Here is a 25,402-nt window from a genome sequence, read left to right on the forward strand (position 1 = left end):
CCAGCGCCAGGGACGATTTTCCACAACAGCCCAAGAGTCTCCCGGACTTGGCGACGGGGCGTTTGGGAGGACGGAGTTTCGGTACAGTTGGTGCCGTGCGTTTGGAAAAAAAAAAAAAGAAAAAAGAAAAAAGGAAAAAAAAATATTAAAACTCCCAAGCAACAAAAAGCCAAATTAAACGCGGGGGGAAGGGGTGGTGCGAGGGGGGGGAAGAAAGAGACACGGCCGCCTTTCGGACCCTCCCCCTTCCCTTCCCAAAGCGGGACCCCGGAACGATCCCCTCAGCTGCATCCCCTCCCCTCCCTCGCCGCCTCTACACCCCTCGGGGCAGCAACTTCGCTCCCAAGCCGGGAACTCGGATCTCTCTTCCCCACCTCCAGCATAAGGTGTCAGCTCCGCGCTCCCCCCGCCCCGGCCAGCCCAGCCCAGCCCAGCCCAGCCCAGCCCATCCCGGCCTTCCACCGGTTAGTGCCGCTTTCCCGCTCCACGTCTCCCTCCGCCCTGGGAGCCGGGCACTATTTCTCCTCCTCCCTCTGCCCGCCCTGAGCGCCGGGAGCCTGTGGAATGCCGCGCGCGGGGCCCGGCCGCGGCGGCAGGATACACAGCCGGGCCCGGCGCTCGCTATAAGAACCTCCTTGTGAGCGACGCCATTTTAAGCCTCTCGCTCGGTTCGGTGCTGGGAGCAGCGGCGGCGGCGCTCGGGGAACACAAACACCGCCGCCCCGCACGGCCGCCACCCGGGAGGCAGCGGCCGGGGCACCGCCGGGACCGAGGGACCGAGCGAGGAGGAGGAGGAGGAGGAGAAGAAGGTAGTGGCGGCGGGGGGACAAGGAAGGAAAGACGGACCGGACCGGGATCGTCCGGGCAGCAGCAGCCGCCGGAGCCCGGGGGACCCTGCGCTCTCCCTTCCTCCAACGGTAGTGCCGCTTTCTCCGGCGGGAACTTGGGGCGAGCCCGGGCCGGGCCCCCACCCTCGGTCCCGCGGGACCGAGGGAAGGACGGGGCTGGGTGGGGGGGAGGGAGCGGGGGACGCTGCCTGAGTGGGAGCGGGGGTGGGAAAGAGGAGGTGGGGGGCAGGAAGGGCTCTTGGTTTCGGGAGGTCCGGACAGCTGCGCGGTTGCAGGAGCGGCAGCTGCAGCTCCCGAGGTGTCTCTTGGGAAGCTCGTCCTGGGGCGAGGGGGTGGCTCCTCGGGGCTGCGGGAGAAGGCGAGTCGCTGCTCCCGGGTCTCTGCTCTCTCCTGCCTTAGCAGTAGAGCCCGGAGTACTTTAATGACCCCTTTTTTATTATTATTATTTTAAAGGTGTCCCCTCTTGTTAATTTTTTTTTTTTAGGGGAGTACTAACTCGCCGGTGGGCTGCAGATCCCCTTTGGCGATAGGAGGGGGAAGAGAGCAGGGTACGGGTTTATTTGTACCGAATATAATTAATCACGGTCACTGCAGTCAGCGGGAGATAACTAATCTGCTGCCTTGTGGGGTTTCGCTCTTAGTGGCATTGCATATTTGCCGGAGAGGTTATGCTGCTGCTTTTGGGTGTCACTGAAATGCAGCTCCCCCGGAGCTGGGAGCAGTCAAATTAAGTTTTTTAACACCTACGTTACCGAAGTCTCGTAGCGAGCGACTTGGGCTCCTGGGATCTGGGCGGTGTGGGGGCTCGCACACTGCGAGGGGAAGCGCCTGCTGCTTCCCGTGCCCAGCTGGGGGGACCATGGCGGCTCCAGCCTCCCAAGTTAACCCGCTCCTGAGGTGTTTGGATCAACTTGCGGTTACTCCTAGTACTGTCTAGGGCACTTATTTCTGATTTCTCGAGGGATAGTGGGCTCCAGATGTGTTTGTTGGGTTTGTTTTGTTTTCCCCCAAAAAAAAACAACAAAAAAAGCTTAGTTCGTCTGTCTTTTGTGCATGATTAGTAGCTCCTGGAACAGCGAGTTTTCTTAAATTTAGCAAAACCTGGCATTCTTCCCTGGCTAAAACTTGACGTAGGACTTTAGGCTACTGCTTCTCGATTCTCTTCAAAAAAAAAAAAAAAAACAAACCCTCCTGAAGATTCTCCCTTCTGAGAGGAAAGAACAATCTTGGAAGGTACCACGGGCAACTTGTGACTTTAGGAATAGCAGTGTTGATCTTTTTAATCAGCTACTTCTTGATCTCTTTCTCATGGTGCAGCCATTGTTCTGACACTATATATTCCAGACATCTGTGGTCCTCCCATCCCCCAAAGTATGCGAGTGGTGAATGGAAAGAGGCTGGGCTGGTATGCTGAGGTCGACGGACGGAAATCAAGGAGGGGTTTTAGTAAAACAGGATCTTTATGTGCTGAGACTATAGTAAAGGCAAAGACGAGAAAACTACCTGAAAGAGTATCGGGAATTTATTGATACTAAGCTCAGACACACCAGAGAGCAACTTGCCAATTAGGATTTTGCTTCTGAATGACAAAAAGGTACTACTGCAAGGCTCTAAGAAAAGCACAAGGGCCAAAACTTAGTGGTGTGTATTGAGCAAACTTATTTTGTGAATTTCAGTAGCAGTCCGGGAACGTAATGTTCGTCTTGCACTTTTAATAAGAAGGTGCTGACAGCTGCAGGTATGTGGCTACTGTGTGGATTGTCTAATGGCTGGTATGGTTGCAAATGAGGCTACTTAGGTATTCAGGCAAGAGTTTAATGCTCTCGAAATTCAGCCATTCAGTACAAAATCATACTGTGTGTCTTGTTGTTCTGGGGTTGTTCTAGAGGAATAACATATTTGCTTGTCTGTTAGTGCAGATATTTTCTGTTTAGGTATAAACTAGTATGGGTGGGAATGTTCATGTTGGTCTCTATGGCTGATCATTCAAAGGGTCTAGGAGAGAAACAAGTAAAAGCATGTCGGAAAGGATAATGTCAAACTTATTAAAAAAAGGATTTAATACAAAATAAAGTGTAGGAAAGTCAGTTCTTCAAATGTTGTGCTACAGCCTTATTAACCCCACCTTCCTTTTTCTTGCCTAAGTTATAAATAGACTGGGCTCTCTGTATGGTATATAGTCTACTACGGACACCAGGGTTTTGCTATGACTACGTGGCGTGTCAGTAACTGGCTTATCAAACCTTGGCCATGAAACCTGGTTGCCCGTCAGACATACGATTTCTTTGTGAAACAGATGTCTGCCTTTCATGACTTTACATCTAAATCAACATTCTGAAATACTGTGTCCTGAAGAGTTAAACCTGAGGTTTTGGGGATGTTTAAGGCAACCAGTCAGTACTAGCGGCCTTCTAAACCAATTTTGCAGTATTCCGAGGGGTAGAAAAGGAAGTGGCAAGAATGGGACAGGAAACGTGGCTATTGTAAGCTTCTGTCTCAGAAACTGAAGTCTCAATGTGTGGTCTGAAACTCCTGGATAAGGGTGTTTCCACAAAATATTGTCTAGTAGGCAGACTTTTGATTTGATTACTGCAAATACAGCAGTAATCAAAATCACTTATGTTAATTCATAGTTAAAGCTGGTGATGCAGGGATTATGGTGATCATGCAGTTGCCTGCAGCAAAACTTGTTCTGTGACTCTGGTAGCCTGCATACCGTGGCAGGAAAATCAGGACTGACCTTACTTATCTTGCACATCATACTTGATGAAGCCTGATAAAACCTTGTGAGAAACTGTGCAGGCAGTTGTGACTTGCTCTTGGGTCCTCACAACATGTGCTTGCAAGCTCCAAGCCCAGTGCTTTGCTGGGTGATTGAGTGGGAGCCTAGAAATGGCAAACTCCTTGGCAGTAAATACTGTGTGTGACTCTTCTTGTCTCTTCAGATAAAATTATTATCCTGGTCACATAAGCAGGGCAGCATTGCTGATTTTCTAGCTAAGCATTTGAATCTTGTTTTGGGGTGCTTTGATTTTTATGCACCAACTGAATTGGTTATGCACCAACTTGCCAACATAAGGCAGCCTGGCAATGGTTAACTTTTAATATCCATTTCTGGCACTTGATTCCAAGGTAGAACTTGCTGTAGTCTGTGATCAGGCTGTAACTCAAGAGGTTAATGTCATTAGAATATGCTGGCATTGTGTAGCCTGTGTTGCCTCTCATAAGAAGAAAGGTGCCAGAAAAGTTGAGGTTTGTTTTTGTTGTGGTTGTTTGTTTGTTTATTTGTTTTTCTGGCACTGACAGATAACTTCAAGTGCAAGGGAGAGAACTAATGGAAGTCTTTTTCTGGCATTTCTGTCTGTGTGGAACACCAAATTGATGAGGTGAACAGGTGAAACATACCTGTGGCTCTACCTGCCCTCATGAATCTGTTAACTCTGGTTTGATATGAAAGCAAATGCATCCTGTACTTCTGTTGCCTTGGGAAGTAGGGGTGCAAATGTTGCTTTACAGAAGAACTTTTTGTTCACGTTCCAAGCTGCTTTAGGAAACAATGTACACTGGCTGGATTAGTATTGCAGAAGTGAAGTGCCTGTTCTGTTGCTTAACACTAAATCGACTCTGGAGCCTTGTTTGAGGAGTGACTTTAGTTCACGTAAAGGTTGAAAGAGTTAATCCAGTATTCTACATTGCTGCTTTTAAAAAATAGTATGAGCTAGCTGGATTTTGCTGGAGTTGGCAAACGCACAGTGTGCACTGTAAGTGTATTTGCTGGAACCAGCATTTCTAGGCTGACTTACTGTGCTAAATAGACTTGTATAAATTGGAGAAGTTTGCCAACTCTGCAGCAACTGTAGCAAGTAGTTCTGTATTGTCCTGGCAAAAATTCAGGTGCCCTCCAGTGGCCAGAAATCTTAACATCCTAAAGGTGCTGATTAATGCAGCTGCCTTGTCAGTTTGCCTTAATTAAAAGCGAGTTGAAGAAACATCTTTTAGTGTCAGACTTCATTAGCATGTTTGTTGTTCAAACAGTACTTTCTGGAGTGTTGGTATGCCTATTGTAAATACATAGTTATTCTGACAGACAAGCAAAGACAGCCACTTTCAGATTCATAAGTATTTCATTAGTGTCAGTGCAATTATGACTAATCACTCTGGTTTCTTAAACCGGGGAGATTAATATTTAACATCCATGTTCAGGGCTGGCTACGTGGTTGCAGCCTAAGAAGAACTAGATTATGGATAGATACTTCCTGGTTTGGAAGGGAGGTTGTTTTGCTAAATCGTTGCTGTGTTAGAGTGGAAGTTGATGTTTTAAGTTCTTCTCAAACACGAGGGAAAAATACTTCTGTAACATGGTGGCTGTCAAGCAACTAACAACCTCGTTAATGATGTGCATGATCATGGTAAATCACTGCAGAACCATTAAGTGTCTTTTTGACGCTCAGATCTATGTGGGCGTAGACACTTAAAGGGCTCACAGTTGTTTGTTACGGAACTTTATTAGTGTTAAATGAAATATGGCATAATATTTGTCCAAATTATCATTGATTGCCTCTAAATGGTCATGTTGGCAGCTTTTTTTCTTTTTGTATGTGGCTAGGTAAGACTAAAAAATTAATGTGGATCCTGGTTACTGCCACCTCTACTACAGACATCTTAGTGATAAGTATGGGCACATGGACCAAAAGCTGAAAATCAGTGCAAATTTATTAAGTGAACCCTGCTGGCAAACTAAACCTTAGAAACACTGGCTCACCCCTAACCAAGACAGACAGAAGTACACAATGTAGATACCTAACTGAGCTCTGCAAATGAAAGGTGGGAACTGTCTAAGCTGTGATAACAAAACTGTTTTGCACAGCCATGAAAATACTCAAACCTAGTGAATGCTGCATGAAACCCCAACTGAAAATGTGTGCCAGCAACCAAAAGATCTCAAATCCACTGCTGAACAGAAGTGGCTTAATAACTGTTTTGAGGTTACTTTGCTTGTGTTTGCAGTGCTTAGTTGGTCAGAACAATTAAGACACGAGAGTAATTGGGTTGATAATCTTGGTATGAACTTAATGCAAGTTCATAAACTTGAAACTGTCATATCAATTGCTGTCAAAAGATTATATGTACATTATATGGACGAGTTCATTACTTTTGTTCTCAAGCTGGATGTATAATGCCTGATTTTGTAGTTGAAGCAGTTTTCACATCATAACATCTAAGATTTTTATCAGCTCCTCTCTTGGATAGTCAGAAGGATACTTAGGTACTTGGAGTCAATTTTGCCCAGTAATAAAGTGAAAGTTTTCACTAGTGTTGCAGTACACTTGCCAATGAAAAGCTCTCTTAAATCATTACTTTTGAACATGACCTGATAATTTCTTAACTCGAGCATGTAGAAACAACCAGTAATTTCCATAGAGGACAAATAAATACCCAGTGCAGAAAGTGTTTTGTTTGCAGATCTTGTTAGAAACTGCTGGTATAGTTGCCCATGATTCTGAATATAAAGGATTGTGTTGACAGACCTCTTGCTTCTCTAGGTAAAGGGCAAAATAACTGTGCTGTGGATCCACACACTTCAGTTTCTGAAGTGGCACGCTCCAGTGCTGTGATATTTCAGTTACTGCAGTTGTAAGTGTGCTTTTAAGCAAGGGTGTAGGACTGTGTGAAAAGGTGCTGTCTTTACATTGCATAGGATGCCCAGCCACGTGCCTTTGGCAGTATCAAAAAAAAAAAAAATCTGTGGGTCACCACTGATAGTTGTAAGAAATTATGGTGGTAGGTAGCTGCTACCAAGTCCCTTTTGACATATCTACGTGTCCTGTAGGGCTCTACTAAAGTTGCTCTAACCTGTCCGTGCTAAAGAGTGAAGTACTGTGTATCAAAGGTATCAACGAACCTTCCTGATATTGCCAGCTTTGTTTCTGGGGAGGCGTCTTGGCAGATTCTACAGTTTGAAAGTTTTTCTCTTAGAATGATTGTGCAGAATGGTGCCCAGATGAACTTCATTTCAGTAACTTCCCTTATGTGCTTGTTCTGAATTCTCTTTCGGGTTCTCATCATTTTGTGCATTAGTTATTTCACGTATTTGTGGGCTGGCAGTGGCTCTCAGACCAATGGTAACTGTTGCTTTATTGAAATTTCTAATGGGCTGTTTTTAAAAGTGTGCTTAAAACTTAGTAGCTGTGAAGACCGTGATGAATGGCACAAGATGTTAGTGCCTAATGCTGTGTTAGTTGCTCAGAGTGCTGTGTTTCAGGGACAGGCAATGCTGCACCTGAAAGATACCCATCTGGCAGGGAAATCTCCGACCTTTTGTTACCTGAACTGTTGGTGGAAAGTTGCATTTCAGTGATTGATAAAACTGTATGTGTTCTGGGTGGGTTTCTGTACTTTGGGTGAGCAAAAGAAAATGTGTATAATCTGTTATAATCTCAACTGCACTTGAAGCTTAAGAGTTGTCACAGTTGAACCTTTGGCAAGCTGGCTAGGAAGTGTGATTCTTTACTAGCCTGCTTTCTCTTTCAGGAGGAAGGGGAAGGTAAAGCAGATGAGTGTCCTGTCGTATCAGAGCACTCTGTAGTGCTCCACTTCTAGTGAAGGTGAAGTGTGATAGAATGGAACCTCAGAAGTTTGTTGTAAAGTTCTTGTGGCCTCTTTCCCTCTGCCACATGTGCTGAAGACTGGATAGATTCAAAAACAAGCTTGAATTTTTGGAACTTGTAGCCTGAGTCTTTCCTTCACTACAGCTAACTCAGTGTTTCAAGTCTAGTCAAGATTTCCAGATGCCTGCATTTCAGTTCCATTAAGCAGTTGTAATCAACTTGGAGAAGTCTAGCAAAACCAGAAATATTTACTTGCTATTTCTTTTGGCTAATGAGCATGTGAATAGAAACTCTACACTGTGCTTTTAATTGGTCTAAGATTGCTGAGATGACTGAAAATAGACAGTCATAACACTTTATTTTGTGCTGTAGCATCAAATGAACTCTTAAAAAAAGGCTAGTGTAGGATGTTCTTTTGCCTTTGTTACGGGAAGGAATTTTTAGATAATTTCTAAGGCAGAAGAGAAAGGCTGAAAAGCCAGAACAGTTGATGTAATAGCAAACTGGGATGCCTGAAGGAAAAAAAATGAAGTGGAAACGAAGCAGCAAAGAACAGTGGCTGAAACAGAGGTAGCTTGCAGTGAGCATTGGCAGATCTGTGTGTGTACTGTCAAATACCCCTCTTCCACTTAAAACCTTTTGGGTTTTGTGGGCTAGTTGGTTGCCTCTCTCTGCATGTATTAAGGAAATTTAAAGCGAGGAAGTTGGAACCTTTTAACCTTTGAGGTCAGTAAAGCATATACCATTCAGATTTCTTAATTTCATGATGGTTGATAGGAGAAACAGATCTTAGACTTTCAAGTGTTACTAATAAGAGAATTTAAAGACCAACTCAACGCTGTTGTATATTTTGGATTCAGAGTCAAACTTACTGTGATCTGATTAGCTACATCTAAAGCAGAATGTATTGCTCTTTGCAAGGCATCTTCTAACTTTCTGCAGGCATCAGCAGAATGCATTTTCTGAAATATTCTAGCTTGGATAAATTTGAACTGGGTGGATTATACAGGATACTGAGTTTATCACTGGAGTGAAGAAGAACACTCTGAGAGTAGCTTATTAGTTGGAGGGAATGATGCTAACTAAGCAAATATTGCTTGAGGAAATGACCACACAATTCTGTGCTGAGTTTAAAATTTATAAATGAGTGTGTTCTGTTGCAGTCCAAGATCAGTAAGATTGATTTCAGTGTGGGCATGTGGTGTGCCATTCAGGTCAAGATTATTGGTAGCTCTTAGTTTTCAATGGAACTGCTGAAATAGTTGAAGTTGCTACATCTTGGCACAACACTTGAATATAGTAATACTGCTTTATCTCTTGCCATGGCATTCCTTTTGAGATGGAAGTGAAGGCTACAGATCAGTGTTTCTACCATGTAACCCAAAAGAAGGCAGGAAAGTTTTAAAGCTCTGAAGGCCCATGGTGGGTTTTTTTGTTTTAGAGGAAAAAGGCTGCATGGTGTGACTTGTTTCCTTTTGATGTTACATACTGTGTAAGTTATTTCCATTTACTTAAAATACCTTGTCATAAGCCATCTGAATATATTTCTACCCAATATTAAATATCAGCCTGCTGAAGGCAGAAGGAAGGCTGACATTACTATGAAATACATGAAATTTTATATTCTGATTTCTGGTATAGATAATAGGGTAAATCCTAACTTTGCTATCTACAAATATCCAAGTAGTGCGTGGCTTTGTTTAATACAATAATTTACAGCCTAAAACATCATTTGAGAGCCAGTTTTCAATGAGTTTCATAGTAGCTTTCGTCCATCCAGGTCCTTAAAGCACCAGTGTGCAGAAGTTATCATTGGTGGGGAACTAATTTCGCAATAATCAATTAGCCATCAGTTGCATATGGCTAATTGCAAAATAATCTGCACACGCTGCATATAGCTATTCATTTTGGAGTGGACAAGGTGGCTGAGGACTGTAAATGCTAATACTTGAGACAGAATATGAGTGGTCTTCGGTATTGTTCATCCTTGATATGGAAATGTAATTAAGGAAAACTTGTATTCAGTCCTGTGTGATACCTTTGTACAAGAAAAAAATTTTTTTTTTTAAAATGCAAGTGTTCAGAGTGAAACTCAAGCATGTTATCTGTTCCTATTTTCAAATAAAGTATCTTCTGTTCATTGTGTAGAAAATAAATGTAAACACAGGCTGTAATTCCTACAGCGAGCTTCTCAAATTCTTGAAAACACACAACACCAAAACTGTACTTTCAGGACTTCTTATCAGTCTTACAGAAGCATCTGATACATGAAGGGCCTCCAAAAATATGCTTTAACCCAGGGCTCAATAGAAACCAGATACAAATCCTCCAAGTTTTCTTTTGACTATCTTGGATAGGGGAAAAGAGAACTTTATCCCCATTTGGATAAGGAATAATAAGTTTACAACAGATTAGATCGTGTCTTCATAAGACCTACAAGGGGTAGAAGTAGGTTTATTTGTTGCAAGATGTTTGTACAGTGGGATGGGTTAGACCAAAAATTACTTCCGGAGACAGGTCCACCACTCATGCCTAAAAGTGCTTCTATACCATGAAAGCTGATATTTCCACTGTCATATGGTCTTACTTGGATGATTCTCCATCCCCCTGTTTTCTAAAACAGGCTAACAACTTCCAGGATAAGATTAAAAAGACTTTTTTAAAAAATCCTTAATTGGATGTATTTCCCAAATGTTCCACTTGAAAACTAAGGTTAATAGGAAACTTCTGCTGCATTAAGAGCGAAATATAAGGACTTGGGTCTTCTGTTCAGATAACTACAGCACTCATTTCTATGATGTTATTAGTTGTGAACTGGTGTTGCCTGTGTGTTTTGGCTACAGACTTTTGCAAAGCAGATACACAGGTAAGATCACTGTCAGGCATCTGCCTGAAATGAAGACCAGTTATAAAATCAGACCCAGAGAATCCTTCCAGTAACACCTCTGGAACGGTTGCAATAATTTCAGAGTACTTGAAGAAAACCTATTCTCCAATATGTGAACTTCACTTGTAAGATGATTAGGAACTGCTTGTCCTTTGTAAGAAATGTGTAATTCAGAACTGGTGATTAGTTTAGAGGTACAGTTGCTTTGCCTGTCCTAGATGAGATGTATAAAAACATGGTCAGTAGACGTGTTCCCTTTCAGTAAATCATGGTGATTGGGTATATCAGTCTGGATTTCTCACATAAGATTTAGTGATATGCTGCTCTTGAGTAAAAAGATTCATGGAAGACTTGCAAACTGACTTGCTTTATAGTGACAGGGTCTGTGTGGGGGGAAGTGCTTATCAGATCAGTCAGGTGTAGTTTAAATCAATCTTAATGGAAAGAATTGTTTAGATTTGAGAACTGCTGTAGGTTTGTTGATTTTCTTGGCATGTGCCCTAACTATTCTCCAAAATCAGAAATTAATACGTAGTAAGAAATACGTAGTCAGAAAAAATAATACTTCTTCCATTCCTTTTGAAAACTAAGAAATTGTGTTCTCTAGTAAATTGAAATTATTAGCTCATAAGCCTTCTAAGCTTGCAGAACCATTTTTCTCAGTTTTTTTAGACTGGGACAGACAGTACACAATACAGCCTAGTGCAATGTCTTGCACTGCTCTTCATAGGAGTAGTTTAATACGTAGCTTTTAAAAAAACCCAACCTCCATTTAACCCAAAGCTGATGATGCTTGCTAAGCAAGTGGACACTGTCATGGGGCAGGAGGACCTTTGAATACCAGGTAATCTTCAAAAGCACTGAGGCTTATAGTAGCTGGCTGTTACACTGAAGTTTGTTTATAAAGTGTACTGAGGCCTTCTGTCTCTTCCTGATGGTTGACATCCGTATGGCTGACCTTGACACTAATGTCACTAATTGTGTGTCCTTCAATTAATTTGAGTAGGGGTAAAGGACCTGATATATTTTTCATGGTTGAAGAATAAAAACTTAATTATCATTGGAGTCATTTGTTTGTTTGTTTGTGTTTCCAGTCCCCCACCACCTCACTCACATGTACTGATCCAGTGTGTCAGGAAAATGAACAGCATGAATGTTTGTACCCAGCCTGGTGGTGTTGCTCCCTTTGTAAGTGTAGTGGTTAACCTTGGCAGTGACAAACAGGAAGACAAAGTCAGCAGCTTGCCTGGACTCAGTTTATCCACTTGTAAAATTAGAAGAGAATGTGAAGGGAAAGATGGGAGAATGTTCAGTTACAGAAAATTTACTCTGGCATACCTTTGGTGGGCAGTTATTTTGAACTTCTAGGATTAAACCCAATTTCCTATCTAAATAATTAAAAACATGCTACTGGGAATTGCTGAGGGGTTACAGGTGTACGGAATGCACATTAGGATGTTAGAACTTAATGATGCAGGTAGCAGGCTGATCTAGGGTCAGTATTCCAAAGACTGAATGTCTGACTGGTAATGCAGTTCTAAGCGCTTAATCATTGTTCTTCATTGCTATTTTTTAGATGTTCTTCAGCTTTATTTTGGAGTAGTGCTGCAGTTCAGTGGCTAGTATGGCCTGTTGGATTTTACCTAGTGGCACAGCTGTTCTTCTGATCTCTTCAGGCTGCTGAAATTGAAAAGGCCATTTCAGAGTGCAGTTGCTTTAAGCCACTCGCCTTCATTTGTGCAGAATTCAACAGCAGAAGGAAACGATAAATGTCGTTCCCAAGGCCCATATTGCATATTTGAACCCCAGGTGGTACTCAATTTCTCTAAGCGTAGTCGCCGCTCTTAACATACTGGTAGATGAACCAGTCAACTTCAAAACTAGTTTGGTATTAATTTTTTTGGCATAGTTCTGATGGGAGGAGACTGGAAAGGTTACAATAAAAATAGATCTTTTTTGTGCTAAGCGTACTTTGAATTCTGTATAGCAGCTAGATCTTGTGCAGTTTTCTGTTGGAAATGTCACATCTGACTGTGAGGAATACAGGGAGCAAAGATAGAAATTTTACTGTTGGTGCTATTCCGCTTCTTTCTGTTTGGAAGGTGTTAGTGGGGCTGAGCAAGTAATATGTTAGATCTGCAGAGAGCTATCCAGCTTTTGTAGAGGCACGTCCTCCACCTTAGTTACTCATTAGAATTTTTTAATTAATAGAACTGACAGCATGACTAAGTCTTTCCTTCCCCTTATCACTGTTTCTCCCAAACTTTTAACAGCATGTGCTAGAGGGACTGAAAAAAAATGGCTGTATTGTCAGAACATCTTCCATGCAGATTGTGAGGAGTAGCCTCTGAGTTGGCTAGTCTCTTCCAGGCTGTGGAGTAGGACTGGTTTAGGGACCTAAGCGTTTCCAACTGCCTAACAGAGTACTTACTGTATGTTGTGTTATGTCTTATATCAGCTTAATGCTGCTTATCTGCTGCAGATGCAGATCTACTGTCCATTTTAAAAGAGCCAGGGAAGAGTTGCTGCCAAAAGTTGTGGGAATGCAGAGTCAGGACAAACAGCATTGGCATTTGTACAGCAAAGTAACAAGATTGCTCAGGAGCTGCTGGAGTATCTTGCAGCTGGCTCAGAGACAGTGAAAATACAAGTTTGCCTCAAAGTTGCCTCACCTATTCAGTGAGACTTTAAAACTGTAGGCCTGTACTTCTGAAGGAAACTTAAACTGGGAAACCTGTCTTTACACAAATAGAGCGTCAAATGGACTTTGTTCTCCTGACAAACACTACTGCAGACCTGTCCTTTAAAGAGATTAGTGGCTTGCCTTTACTTCATTGTCCAGGAATGTTTGATCAGCACAGCTCTAACACCTAACTGGCACATTGAAAGCTGATTGCTGCAAGAGATGGTTTTGCTCACTGCACTACTTACTACTGCAAATGTTTCTGCTTGGCTGGCTCCCAGGATAGGCTGTCACCAGCTCTGTGTCTGGACCGGGGCGGGAAGGGCAAATGAAATAAAAGTTGTGGCACTGTAGCCTTGTATTTCTCTTTCTGGGTTAGTGAAGAGACAGCTGAGACAACTGCAGGTTTATGGTACAGATACTTCCATGCTGTTTGGTGATATCAAATGGAGGTGCATGCTGAAAATTTGGATAGGGCATTTGATCATATTTCAGCCTCCTGCTCCCAATTATCTTGGCTTTCCGTGCAAAAAATAAAAGTGAGTTTGGTGACTCAATGTGTGTGCAACTAAAGGACAGCATTTTTTTTGTTTGTTTTTTTAATGAGGCTGGTTCAATTTTCAGTTTTGACTTCAAGGAAGAGTTTTGTGCAGGAAGAAGCCTTTCTTCTTGTGGTAGAGAAAAGGGGTAAAGGAGGAGGTGCCTAAATAGTTATAATTTAACTATTAAGGTAGTCCTTGTGCCACTGAAATAATAGCAGCTTGCTTTAAATGGTCGTTTCAGCTTTCTCCCTGAAAATTCATGTTGTAGCCCTGTATCAAACAGTTTTTCTAGTATCTTAAGAGTAGTTTGTCTTTGAGGGAAATGAGGAAGTCTGACATTTAGCCCTTGTCTTTGTGACATGTCCAAGCTGTGGAATTTAATATCTGGACTTCATCTTACACAAGGATAGAGGATTAAAAAAATAGCTCTGTCATGGTCAGTCTTCAACTCTTTCTCTTGCAGCTTTAAGAGGAGAATATATCTTACATATATTCTGACAGAAAAGGTCTGGGTGATACATCATGTTCTTTAGCGTGTCTGTCCATGGGGGTTTACTAATTAGCATTTGAGTATACTCACTGCAGTAATGAAATGGCAAGATGTGGGAAGTCTTAGTTTGCAATTCTAGTGTTCTGATGTGAAATCCTGTCTTACTAGCTCTGATTAATGTTTAATAAGTTCTAACTTTGCTCTTTTTTAGGATCTCTGAAAGGGAGCAGGAGAGAGTTCTAGGAGCATAACAAAGAAGATGGCAACTCAAGGTATGGAATGCATTACAATTTCTGTTACTAGAATATAGCACGCTCCTTATTCCTCTCATTTAACTTTTCAAAGTCACTTGGATTGAATAACGTCTGCTCTACTGCAGTAATTAATACCTTACCCTGGAAATCAAACCTGCAGACAAGTTTGTTGTCGTAAGCATTTTGGGTCCCTTAAGTACAGTCAAGTACATAATCATAGTGTGTGGAAAAAGGAACCTTTAAGCAGTAGATCAGGACAGTCACAACAGCAGTGATTGTTCTGCCTGTTTGTCAGGTTTAGGTGACTGCACTGGCTCGAAGTAAAGCCTCTGTTTCAAATTGCTGTCTCACTTGCTGTGCTGGGTTGTGGTAGTAGTTTATAGCAGCTTATTTTAATTTAAAATCTGTGTCATCTCTTGTAGGATTAATACATGCTGGAGTAATTAAACTAAACTTAATTGTTCAACAATGATTTCTTACAGCTGACTTGATGGAGCTGGATATGGCAATGGAGCCAGACAGAAAAGCAGCAGTCAGTCATTGGCAGCAACAATCATATCTGGACTCTGGTATCCATTCCGGTGCCACAACAACTGCTCCTTCCTTGAGTGGCAAGGGAAATCCTGAAGAGGAAGATGTGGACACAACACAAGTGCTGTATGAGTGGGAGCAGGGATTCTCTCAGTCATTTACCCAGGAGCAAGTTGCTGGTAAGGCCTTTTTTATTACACTGGTTTGCTTAGACATGCAGTTCAATGATACAGAAACCCAAACACTGTTATTACCAGTCTAGAAGACGAGCTTTTTATTCCTTGTTTGAGGTAATGACTTACCTTGTTTTTCAGATATTGATGGCCAGTATGCAATGACTAGAGCTCAGAGAGTGCGTGCAGCTATGTTCCCCGAAACGCTGGATGAAGGAATGCAAATCCCATCCACGCAGTTTGATGCAGCTCATCCAACTAATGTGCAACGCCTGGCTGAGCCATCCCAGATGTTAAAACATGCTGTTGTTAATTTGATAAACTACCAAGATGATGCTGAACTTGCAACTCGTGCAATCCCAGAACTGACCAAACTGTTGAATGATGAGGACCAGGTAAGCATTTTCTTTGGCTCAGTGCAGCTTGCTTGTGGGGTGGCTTCAATGACGTTAAAACTAAAAGCTTTCTTCATGTATTTCTGTTAGGTGGTGGTGAACAAGGCTGCAGTTATGGTTCATCAGTTATCCAAAAAGGAAGCGTCTCGCCATGCTATTATGAGATCCCCTCAAATGGTGTCTGCCATTGTACGTACCATGCAGAATACAAACGATGTGGAAACAGCCCGTTGTACTGCAGGTACACTACATAATCTCTCACATCACCGTGAAGGCTTGCTGGCCATCTTCAAATCAGGAGGCATCCCTGCTTTGGTTAAGATGCTTGGGTATGTGACTACTAAGACAGTACTTGTGCTTTACAGTTGGGTCTGGTAGGAGCAGGTGCTCATAAGGTTTTTCCCTTCTTTAGGTCCCCAGTGGACTCTGTGCTGTTCTATGCCATTACAACTCTTCACAATCTCCTGTTACATCAGGAAGGAGCCAAAATGGCTGTCCGTCTGGCTGGGGGGCTGCAGAAAATGGTGGCCTTGCTCAACAAGACAAATGTCAAATTCTTGGCCATCACAACAGACTGCCTTCAGATCTTAGCTTATGGCAATCAAGAGAGCAAGGTAGGTGCCTCTGCCGTTGGAGTAGTTTAAAACGAGCAAACTTCTGATGAATAGCCTGACACTTCTTGTGTACTGACCTTATTCTGAACCTTCAGCCACATGTGGGGTTTTTGCCAGTCAGTCCTGACCTTGCAAGAGGTGTGGGATGCAGGAATTATCTTGCAGAAATGCCGTTGTGCTTATAGTGAGACTGTAAAACTTATAGACCATATCAGAAGATGGGAATGGCTTTCTAGGGATCTGTAAACTATGAGGGGTGTAAGCCAGCAACATTTGCTACCTGCTGATATGCGTAGGAAGTGACAGATAAATGTTATTTTTGTCGTCTTTCAGCTGATTATTCTGGCAAGTGGTGGACCCCAGGCTTTAGTAAACATAATGAGGACCTATACTTATGAGAAACTATTGTGGACCACAAGTAGGGTGCTGAAGGTGTTGTCAGTCTGCTCCAGCAACAAACCAGCTATTGTTGAGGCTGGTAAGTACCTTGTACCCATTGGAGCTTAAAAATCTATACAGTACTTCAAGGTCAGTTAATTCCACCAAGAACAGAAGATGCCAGCATCAAAAAATGAACTTGAATTGGTCCTTAAGTCCATAACTAGTTTTGGAGGCCTTTAGTGTACAGAAGTAAAAAAGGGTGGCTGTTTTAAGTAATTCTACTGTTTTGTTAGCTGGTGGCTTTAGTGGCTGAGTGTTGTCAGAATGGTCCCCTTGGAACATGCACACATTTAAAAAGCCCAGTGTCACAAAGAGGACTTGGGGGTTTGGTCTTTTCCTATCTGATAAAGGGCCTAGCCATATTGCAATACTAATGACGAGAAGGATCCAAAAAAGCTTGTGAGATATGTGCTCACACCCTAAGGAAGAAAAAGACCGGACTGCTCACAAGATGAGCATCAGAGTATGGTGTCAAATCTGAGTAATGCTGTCAAATCTGTACCATCTTCTAGGTGGGATGCAAGCTTTGGGACTCCACCTCACAGATCCAAGTCAGCGTCTTGTCCAGAACTGTCTCTGGACTCTGAGAAATCTGTCAGATGCTGCAACAAAGCAGGTAAATGGCTCTTCTGAGGGATCAAGAGCAAAAGTCAACATAGCGGAAGAGAAGAAAGACTTAACTTTTTCTTCTGTCTTTTTTGTAGGAAGGCATGGAAGGCCTTCTGGGAACTCTTGTTCAGCTTTTAGGGTCAGATGATATTAATGTTGTGACTTGTGCCGCTGGCATCCTTTCTAACCTTACCTGCAACAATTACAAGAACAAGATGATGGTGTGCCAGGTTGGAGGCATTGAGGCTCTTGTGCGCACGGTTCTTCGGGCTGGGGACAGAGAAGACATCACAGAACCTGCTATTTGTGCGCTCCGTCACCTCACTAGCAGACACCAAGAAGCAGAGATGGCTCAGAATGCAGTACGTCTCCACTACGGACTCCCAGTGGTGGTTAAACTGTTGCACCCACCCTCACACTGGCCTTTGATCAAGGTAAATAATAGTTACCAGCTGTTAGCACTGAAAACTGTTGCTTTTTAAAATGTTACTTTAAATGTGAAAAATACTGTGTTCCCAAGGTGTTGGGGAATGCAATTTGTCTGATGGGAAAGTTGCTTCACTTGAGCAAATTAGTGTTGTCTCTTAGAGATTTAAGCATCTGAAATCAGCTGATTAAAAGAATCACTGAGAGCAAACACATACCCATTGTGCTCTTTTATTCCCCACCCCTTTCTTACCCACAGGCTACTGTTGGCCTGATCCGCAACCTGGCTCTCTGTCCTGCAAACCACGCCCCGCTGCGTGAACAAGGTGCTATTCCAAGGCTAGTGCAGTTGCTGGTTAGAGCACATCAAGACACCCAGCGACGCACTTCCATGGGTGGGACACAACAGCAGTTCGTGGTAAGCGGCCACCACTGATGTTACATCTCTAAAGGTTGTCTCTGAAACTCCTCATTTGTCAGTGCCTCTCAGCCCTGTATTGCTTGGTCTAAAGAACTGTTGTCTTATTTGCTCTAATTTACATTGTTCTCTGTGTGCTGATAATTCTCTCTTGGCAGACCTGAAATTTTTCTGAAATAAACAAGAATGCCAAAAGCATGGTTCTTATTTTACTAAGAACCTCTTGAGCATTTAATTCCGAATGCTATAGATCAGAGTACTGCCTACTCTGGCAAGGCAAGTAGTTCTCTACCAGGAAGCCAGAACTGCTTCATCCTTCTCAGAAGAATGGGTTTAAGAATGCTATCACAGCTTATTGCATATTGTCAAGGGTGCTTAGAGTTGTAGAAGTACTGAGAAGTTGTGCAGGATCTATATTTGTTACCTGTTTGGGTGCCAGGTCAGTGTGGCAAGATCAGTCTCAATTTGATTGTTTTTATCCCATTAATCACATTAGCAAAGAAGAAGTTGTCTTAGTGTGGGCAAATGAAAGCAGCATCTACTAGTACAGGAGCGTAGTTAATTCGTGCAGAGACAGGAAGGGACGTCTTTGTTACTGATAACACTGTTTCCAGCTTAGTATGTACCAAGCTAATCCAGGTTGAAGAAAAAGAGATGGTGTTATTAGACATGAAGTTCATCATAAAAAACACTGAGGTGTTCCACTAAGATGCTTCACTTACTGAATGTGGTTGGATCTACTCATAGCAGAAATGTTAGGTTTGAAAACCAGCAGTAGATGGTGGGTATGAGCCCTGTTAGGGAAAGGCGTATGTCCAGGGGTTTAGTTGATTTGTTGAAACAGGCTGATTGGCTTTTTGCCAGTCATTTGAGATCATGTAGTATCTCAACTTCAAAAAATGCCTTTTCTTTCCCTAACTAGGAGGGTGTGCGCATGGAGGAAATTGTCGAGGGCTGCACTGGAGCCCTGCATATTCTTGCACGTGACGTTCATAATCGAATCGTAATCAGGGGTCTAAATACCATTCCACTATTTGTGCAGGTAAGTAGGAGCTCAAGACAATGCTATAGCATGTATTAGGAAAAGAAGTAAAATGGCTCTTATGTGTCCTGGATAGAACTGTTAGTCAGAGTGTGCTGAAGAGCTCATTTCAAGTAGAAGAGCTAAAGAACCCCATGTGTTTTGGTTGCAGTTGTTGTACTCTCCCATCGAGAATATCCAGAGAGTAGCTGCTGGTGTACTTTGTGAACTGGCTCAAGACAAGGAAGCAGCTGAAGCAATTGAAGCTGAAGGTGCAACTGCCCCTTTAACAGAACTGCTTCATTCTAGGAATGAGGGTGTTGGTAAGTGAACTTAAAAGACAGGTTTCATACATGCGTTAGAAAAGTTGCTAGAAGTCTTGACCTCTGCTAAAATCGCTTGTCCTTTTGACAGCAACATATGCAGCTGCAGTGCTGTTCAGAATGTCTGAGGACAAACCACAGGACTATAAGAAGCGACTTTCGGTTGAATTGACAAGCTCTCTGTTCCGGACTGAGCCAATGGCTTGGAACGAGGTGAGTCATGTCTTCTGTGCTAATGGTTCCTTGGGGACACCTTAGTTCTATGTCCTCTCTTCTTCCAGTAGTGAAGTATAGATGCCCTCAGTGATATAGGCCCGGCTTTATACACAGCTGTGTGACTGTACCTTCTCGACTCTCTACGTGTTCAGGTTCAGTGAACCTGTGGTAAGCAGCCTTCAAGCTGCTTCTTCACTTGCAGATAGGAAGCATCCATTCTCTGCTGGTGCTAAAGTGTGCTAGTGTGCAAAGCTGTATACAAGAACTTTGTACTTTTCTGTGCTGCTTGTCAAAGTCTAATGAACTCTGGATGCAAAAAGAGAAACATGAGTGATATGAGGGAAGCATAATATAAAACATAACACGTGAGGCTTCTATCAAACCAACAATGTAGGATTAGTAATCTTGAAGGGGGGATGCAACTTATGCTCTTAGAACTGAGTTTTCAGACTTGACTATGTTTGCAGGCTGATTATCACACATTGCCTTTCCTCGTTCTTAAAGGAACTACATAGTAAATTGAGACTGAAAACAAACTGTGTGCAAGGGGTAGAAGGGAAGGGGCTTCGTTAGTTCTTTGTCTTCCTGCAGATTCTTTAGATTCAGAAGCCTAGCTTGTCTTATCTTGTATGTATCTACTACATCAGGGATAGTAACCCTTTGTATTGTTTCAGTGCTTATGTCTGTTTTCCTGAAGTCTGTATCTATCACAGGAATTGAATGGGGGGGAGCTAAAATGGAATATCTCTTTGAGACTGGAGTTAAGCAGTTTCTCTGCAGACAGGCAGACAATTACTTCTGTAATTGAACAAATGGGAAAGGTTCCTTCAGAACTCTTAAAAGCTCTCTTGCTGACTTGGGAATATCCAAACAGCTGACTTGCAGGAGTTGGGCAGATGTACCTGAGGTGTGTTCCCAGACCTGCCCCATCTCTTTCCTTCCCAAAGAGAACCCTCCTTCCAGTGATCTGTGGATTCTTGTACCTAAATCTGGCTATTTCATGTTGCTTATTATACCTATATTAGATGCAGATGCTTAGCTAAAAAGGCATTTCATGTTTGCAGCAGTGCCGCAGTGCTCACTGCAGAAGAGTTGCTCAAAGGGATCTTGGGATGAGTTTCACAGCTTTTTAAACTCAGAATTACTAGTGCTGGCTGAAAGACCTGATGCTAAAACTGTTTTGTCATTTTTTGTGTACATGTAGACAGCAGATCTTGGACTCGATATTGGTGCCCAGGGAGAACCTCTTGGATACCGCCCAGATGGTAGGTCTCTGCTGTTCCCCTTGACTAAACTTAAGTTGGATGAAGTCAAGTCATAGATTTTAAAGGAGAACTGCAAATGAGTGAAGAGTGAATTTACTCTTCAGCAAGGTATTGCAAACTGACAGGCAGATGGGGAACTGCCATTTCAAATAACCAGTTCCTGCAACACCACTGGCAGCACTGAAATGGGAGCTGTATGAACATGCAAAACTGGTGTCTCTTGTCTGAGTCCTGTGGGAACAGCTCCCACTGAGCTGTTGTTTACAGAAATCTTTTACATTCTTTACAAATGGACTTGACAATTCCAATAGTGCAGTTTTTCTTTAAAACAACAAAGCTGTTATTGAATGCATTAGTCTGTAAGTGTCTATAGACTTGAACGCAAGCCTATCCCTAAGGATTCTGAGCTATTTTTGACTAGTCTTTTAGAAGCAAGTCTAGTCTTGGAGCCTGGTTTTGCTGCAGTATTGTTGAATTTTAGTACTGTCGATTGTGCAGACTAATGGCTTGGCTGGAAATCTGCTCGTGCTTCTGACTGCAGTGTGCTTTGTCTGCAGAATCATACTGGAAGGCTGTTTCAAACAATGGAATAGCCATTAAGAGCAGGCAACAGATTGTGTTGAACTTGGCTGAACTAGAAAACAATTAGATGGCTACACGATCTCCTCACACACTGATACTTGCAGCTTCTGATGCATCTAACATCTGTTAACATTATGCTTTTTTTCCCTCTGCCACCTTTAACTTTCTTAGATCCTAGCTACCGTTCTTTCCACTCTGGCGGATACGGTCAGGATGCCTTGGGTATGGACCCTATGATGGAACATGAAATGGGTGGCCACCACCCTGGTGCTGACTACCCAGTTGATGGTCTGCCAGATCTTGGCCATGCCCAGGACCTTATGGATGGGCTGCCTCCAGGTGACAGTAATCAGTTGGCCTGGTTCGATACTGACCTGTAAATCATCCTTTAGGTAAGAAGCTCCAACCTTGAATTTAAAAACAAAACAAAAAGAGAAAAAACAGCTGACTGGACTGAGGACTTGGTTGGCAGGGAGGGATTGGCTCGATTGGGTCCCAGTGTGCCAGAATAATGAATAAATGCTCTGGAAACACTCGATCAGCACACTCCAAACTGACTTCTGCCGTGAAGTGTGGAAGTAATTAACTGTAATGTCTTGTGCACTGGCTTCATGCAGTCTTCATGTGTTAGAACAGCCCTTTACTACTCAGGAACACTGACACCTGTCTTTTTTCTCTTTGCAGCTGTATCATCTGAGTGAACTTGCATTGATTGGCCTGTAGAGTTGCTGAGAGGGCTCGAGGGGTGGGCTAGTATCTCAGAAAGTGCCTGACACACTAACCAAGCTGAGTTTCCTATGGGAACAATTGAAGTAAACTTTTTGTTCTGGTCCTTTTTGGTCGAGGAGTAATAATACAAATGGATTTTGGGAGTGATTCAAGAAACGAAGAATGCACAAGAATGAGTTGCAAGATGGAATTTATCAAACCCTAGCCTTGCTTGTTAAAAATTTATTATTTTTTTTAAATCTCTGTAATGGTACTGACCTTGCTTGCTTTGGAAGTAGCCTTTCCTTTTGCAGTAATTGTTGTTAGTTTTTTTTAAAGTCTCTCGTAGTATTAAGTTATAGTGAATATGCTACAGCAGTTTCTAATTTTTAAGGATTGAGTAAAGGTGTAGAACACTAATTCATAATCGCTCTAACTGTATTCTGAATAAAGTGTAACATTGTGTAGCCTTTTTGTATAAAAAACTAGACAAATAGAAATGGTCCAATTAGTTTCCTTTTTAATATGCTTAAAATAAGCAGGTGGATCTATTTCATGTTTTTGATCAAAAACTTTATCTGGGATATGTCTGGGTAGGGGCCAGTAAGAACTGTTTATTTGGAACCTTGTATTGGACAGTTTACCAGTTGCCTTTTATCCCAAAGTTATTGTAGCCTGCTGTGATACAGATGCTTCATGAGAAAAATGCAGTTATAAAATGGTTCAAAATTAAAGTAAACTTTTAATTCACTCTGTGTCAAATTATTTCACATCACAAAGTTTATTCATGTGTGTTAACAAGTCTCCTAAAAATCGTCCTGGAATTACACAATCATTTAAGTACTTCAGAGGAGGGAGTCAAGAATCATTTCCTTTTTCATCCCACTATGAAATAGTTACCCTTTGGAGCTTCGAGCTTTCCTACTGCAGTCCTCTGAGGCAGTATTCTTCCCCTTGACTTGCTGCTGCTTTGCTTTGGCAGGTTCCTCAGCGTGGGGGAGGTCTAGCCTAGCAACTACACTTTGTGCCTGGCCTGCCAGCCCCACGCTCACTTCTGGGCTTCAGAAAGTGAGAACAGTGTCTTGCCTCAGTTCCCTTCAGCAGTGTGCTGTCACAGGGTCAGTGAGATGAAGATCCTTTGTGTGCAAGCTGTCAGCTGGTTCAGGAGCTTAAACCCATTTTCAGGTGTCCTCAGTCTTCAGTTACTGTGCAAGATAAGACTTGTGTGTAACTGACTCCTCTGGAGGCAGCACCTGTGTGGCTGAAAGCGGGAAAGTGGTTCTGAAAGTGCCTACTAAGCCACAGAGTGCACATCTGCACTGTGCAGCTGTCACCAGCCTCGGCGGGAGCAAACGCTCCCAGTCACTTCCACCTCAGGCAGCAGTTTGCCGGCAGGAGATCAGAGAGGGCCTTGGCTGCAGAGGCTCGTGGCTCAGTGTGATGAGAGCTGAAGGGAAGCACACGCCAGAGCACTCCCCCTCTCCCTTGCAGACCAAAGGCACTGCAGCTGCAGAGGGGAAAGTCTCACCCAGTAACACACTTTGTTCCTCTCTGCCACACTCACGCTAGACAACCCTTACTGTAAAACACTGCACCAAATAACAGCCACCACTGAACTTTTCCCCATTCCTAGTAACTCCAGCTATTAAGCTATGAAAGATACACAGTGATATTTGAAGTAATATGAGAAAATAATTCCTTTAGGACACACACAGTGATATCTGTTTACCCAGGGGTGTTTGCTTGCCTCCACATACTCTGGATAACTGGGCTGTCCAAGAGCAGGTGGTGTAGCAGCAACTGCCAATAGGCACCTGTGTTTGGTAGGTGCAGTGGAACATGGAGTTGCTGCACTGACAGACAGACATTAAGAAGTGGTCTTCACAGCACATGTGGAGAAGACATTAATTCTTTACACTCTGTGGTATCTCCAAGCTCTAAAGGACCATTCCTAGGGTACCAACTTTTCATGGGGATATACCAAACTGCCAGGGTCATCATCGCACCTATTTTCAAAGAAGAGCTCCAGCCAGGAGCATTGGCAGCTGAGAATGACACTCCACCAGTGCAGTTTAAGCTGTGCAGGAAACTAGGAAAGAGTGGGGCGCACACACAAAAAATTCCTGCTACTGGGTAAAACCCCAGTAATATGTATCATCCATACACAGCCTCTGTGTGATCACAGGGATTGGTTCTGGTTGCTTGAGGTGAAGAATATTGCCTGTCTTGATGAAAAGGTATTTTCTAGTGCCAGTCACAAGCATGAGGGGACCCCTTAAGATGAACAGCCAGGGCAGTCACCTGGTCCAAAAAATAAACGAGCATTTCTAATAGCAGCTTAAAATAGTGAAACACTTTATATTGTGAAACAACTGTACTATTTATTTAATTTACACTTTCAAACTGTCAGATACTTGAGCTACGTAATGTAATGCCAACAAGGTAAAGTAGTAACCAAGAATTCATCCTTACAGGGGTTTAAGAAACAAACCACCCCCTAGAACCAGCTTCCCTCCCTTCCTGAAGCCTCCCAAATTCCTGCATATGCTGCAACTCAGCTTGCTAAATTACATCTGCTCAGCTCATCTGAAGATGTTCCTGCAGGACTGAGGTGCTGAGCAGCGCACACAGCTGCACATTTCGGTGGGCCAGTCAAAACCGGTTCACTTGGTAGTCTTGATATTTTCATGTCCCGCTGTTCTCAGAATTTCAAATGCCAAGGAAGCAACAGCAACATCAGCATGAGAGCTAGGAATTAAAAAGAGTAACATCTATTAGACATTCTCAGGGAAAAAGGGTATTGTTCAAATTCCACCTTTGCCTTTATGTATGTTAGAAAATTCTGAATAGCCATTAACTGCACTCTATGTCCACTTTTCTGTTAAGCAGTAACAGGTAACTTCTGATTCTGCCTTGACGCAAATCTTGTGTAGAAGTGAATTTCAGGTCAAATTCCCAGTCACTGCTACCTCACTCAACCTCCTCTGTTAAAACTCTGTAAAAAAAGAAGATATAATTTATCATGCCCCCCAGGAATCTACACACACGCACATTCCCAGCTTGACAGAAAGATGTGTTTTCACACATACAGCTCTCTTACTGCAGTGCTGCTCTGCACAGGTAGGCAGTGCCACTCCAGGTGTTGCCCACCTCCTGCAAGGAGGACGGACTGCCCCTCCACCCACAGCACTGCAGGCTTGAGATCAAACGATGGGGCCCTTTGCTTCCTCACCTAAGGTTTTAGTATATGTATTTTGCCAAATTTTTCCTTCTGGAAACACCTTTTTTTCCTAGCATTGGAACCGAGGCTCTAACACAATACTGCTTGTCCACAGAAACATGTCTTTTGGGTTTTTATAGATTCCCAT

At 42.9% G+C, this 25,402-nt stretch overlaps 2 protein-coding genes across 14 annotated transcripts in view; one reads left to right on the forward strand and one right to left on the reverse strand.

The window, feature by feature from the left end:
- Positions 1-639: 639 nt before the first annotated feature.
- On the forward strand, positions 640-22,784 carry CTNNB1 (catenin beta 1). 3 transcript variants are annotated; one of them, XM_064670992.1, is made up of 17 exons: positions 641-917; positions 1,333-1,396; positions 14,270-14,330; positions 14,795-15,022; positions 15,158-15,411; positions 15,502-15,740; positions 15,824-16,025; positions 16,359-16,503; positions 16,979-17,082; positions 17,171-17,509; positions 17,761-17,919; positions 18,842-18,961; positions 19,113-19,263; positions 19,355-19,476; positions 20,684-20,744; positions 21,498-21,718; positions 22,011-22,784. In XM_064670992.1, the coding sequence occupies exons 3-16, from the start codon at positions 14,318-14,320 to the stop codon at positions 21,704-21,706; spliced, it is 2,346 nt and encodes a 781-aa protein (XP_064527062.1). In that variant the 5' UTR covers positions 641-917; positions 1,333-1,396; positions 14,270-14,317; the 3' UTR covers positions 21,707-21,718; positions 22,011-22,784. The 3 variants fall into 3 exon arrangements, with proteins under 3 accessions (XP_064527068.1, XP_064527062.1, XP_064527053.1); XM_064670983.1 differs by lacking the exon at positions 1,333-1,396 and having other exon boundaries at positions 642-917; XM_064670998.1 differs by lacking the exons at positions 1,333-1,396; positions 21,498-21,718 and having other exon boundaries at positions 640-917.
- Positions 22,785-24,389: 1,605 nt separating this feature from the next.
- ULK4 (unc-51 like kinase 4) overlaps positions 24,390-25,402 on the reverse strand; it is a 227,206-nt gene continuing 226,193 nt past the window's right edge. For 6 of the 11 annotated variants that reach the window (XR_010434258.1, XR_010434260.1, XR_010434256.1 and 3 more), the window contains one exon: positions 24,704-24,782. Coding sequence is in view for 3 of the 11 variants with exons in the window: in XM_064670861.1 (XP_064526931.1) it covers positions 24,698-24,782 (85 nt within the window). In the remaining 8 variants the exon portion in view is untranslated. Of the gene's footprint in view, positions 24,783-25,402 lie in introns of all 11 variants that reach the window. The other 5 variants (XM_064670861.1, XM_064670850.1, XM_064670841.1 and 2 more) reach the window with 2 other exon arrangements.

The sequence above is a fragment of the Pseudopipra pipra genome, chromosome 1, assembly GCF_036250125.1.
Source record: "Pseudopipra pipra isolate bDixPip1 chromosome 1, bDixPip1.hap1, whole genome shotgun sequence".
NCBI lineage: Eukaryota > Metazoa > Chordata > Aves > Passeriformes > Pipridae > Pseudopipra > Pseudopipra pipra.

Bases quoted from the DNA above. Each gene is read 5' to 3' on its own strand.
- CTNNB1 (XM_064670992.1), top strand. The intron at 17,920-18,841 runs GTAAGCGGCCAC...TTCCCTAACTAG, and splicing joins GGACACAACAGCAGTTCGTG to GAGGGTGTGCGCATGGAGGA. The intron at 19,264-19,354 runs GTAAGTGAACTT...TCCTTTTGACAG, and splicing joins TTCTAGGAATGAGGGTGTTG to CAACATATGCAGCTGCAGTG.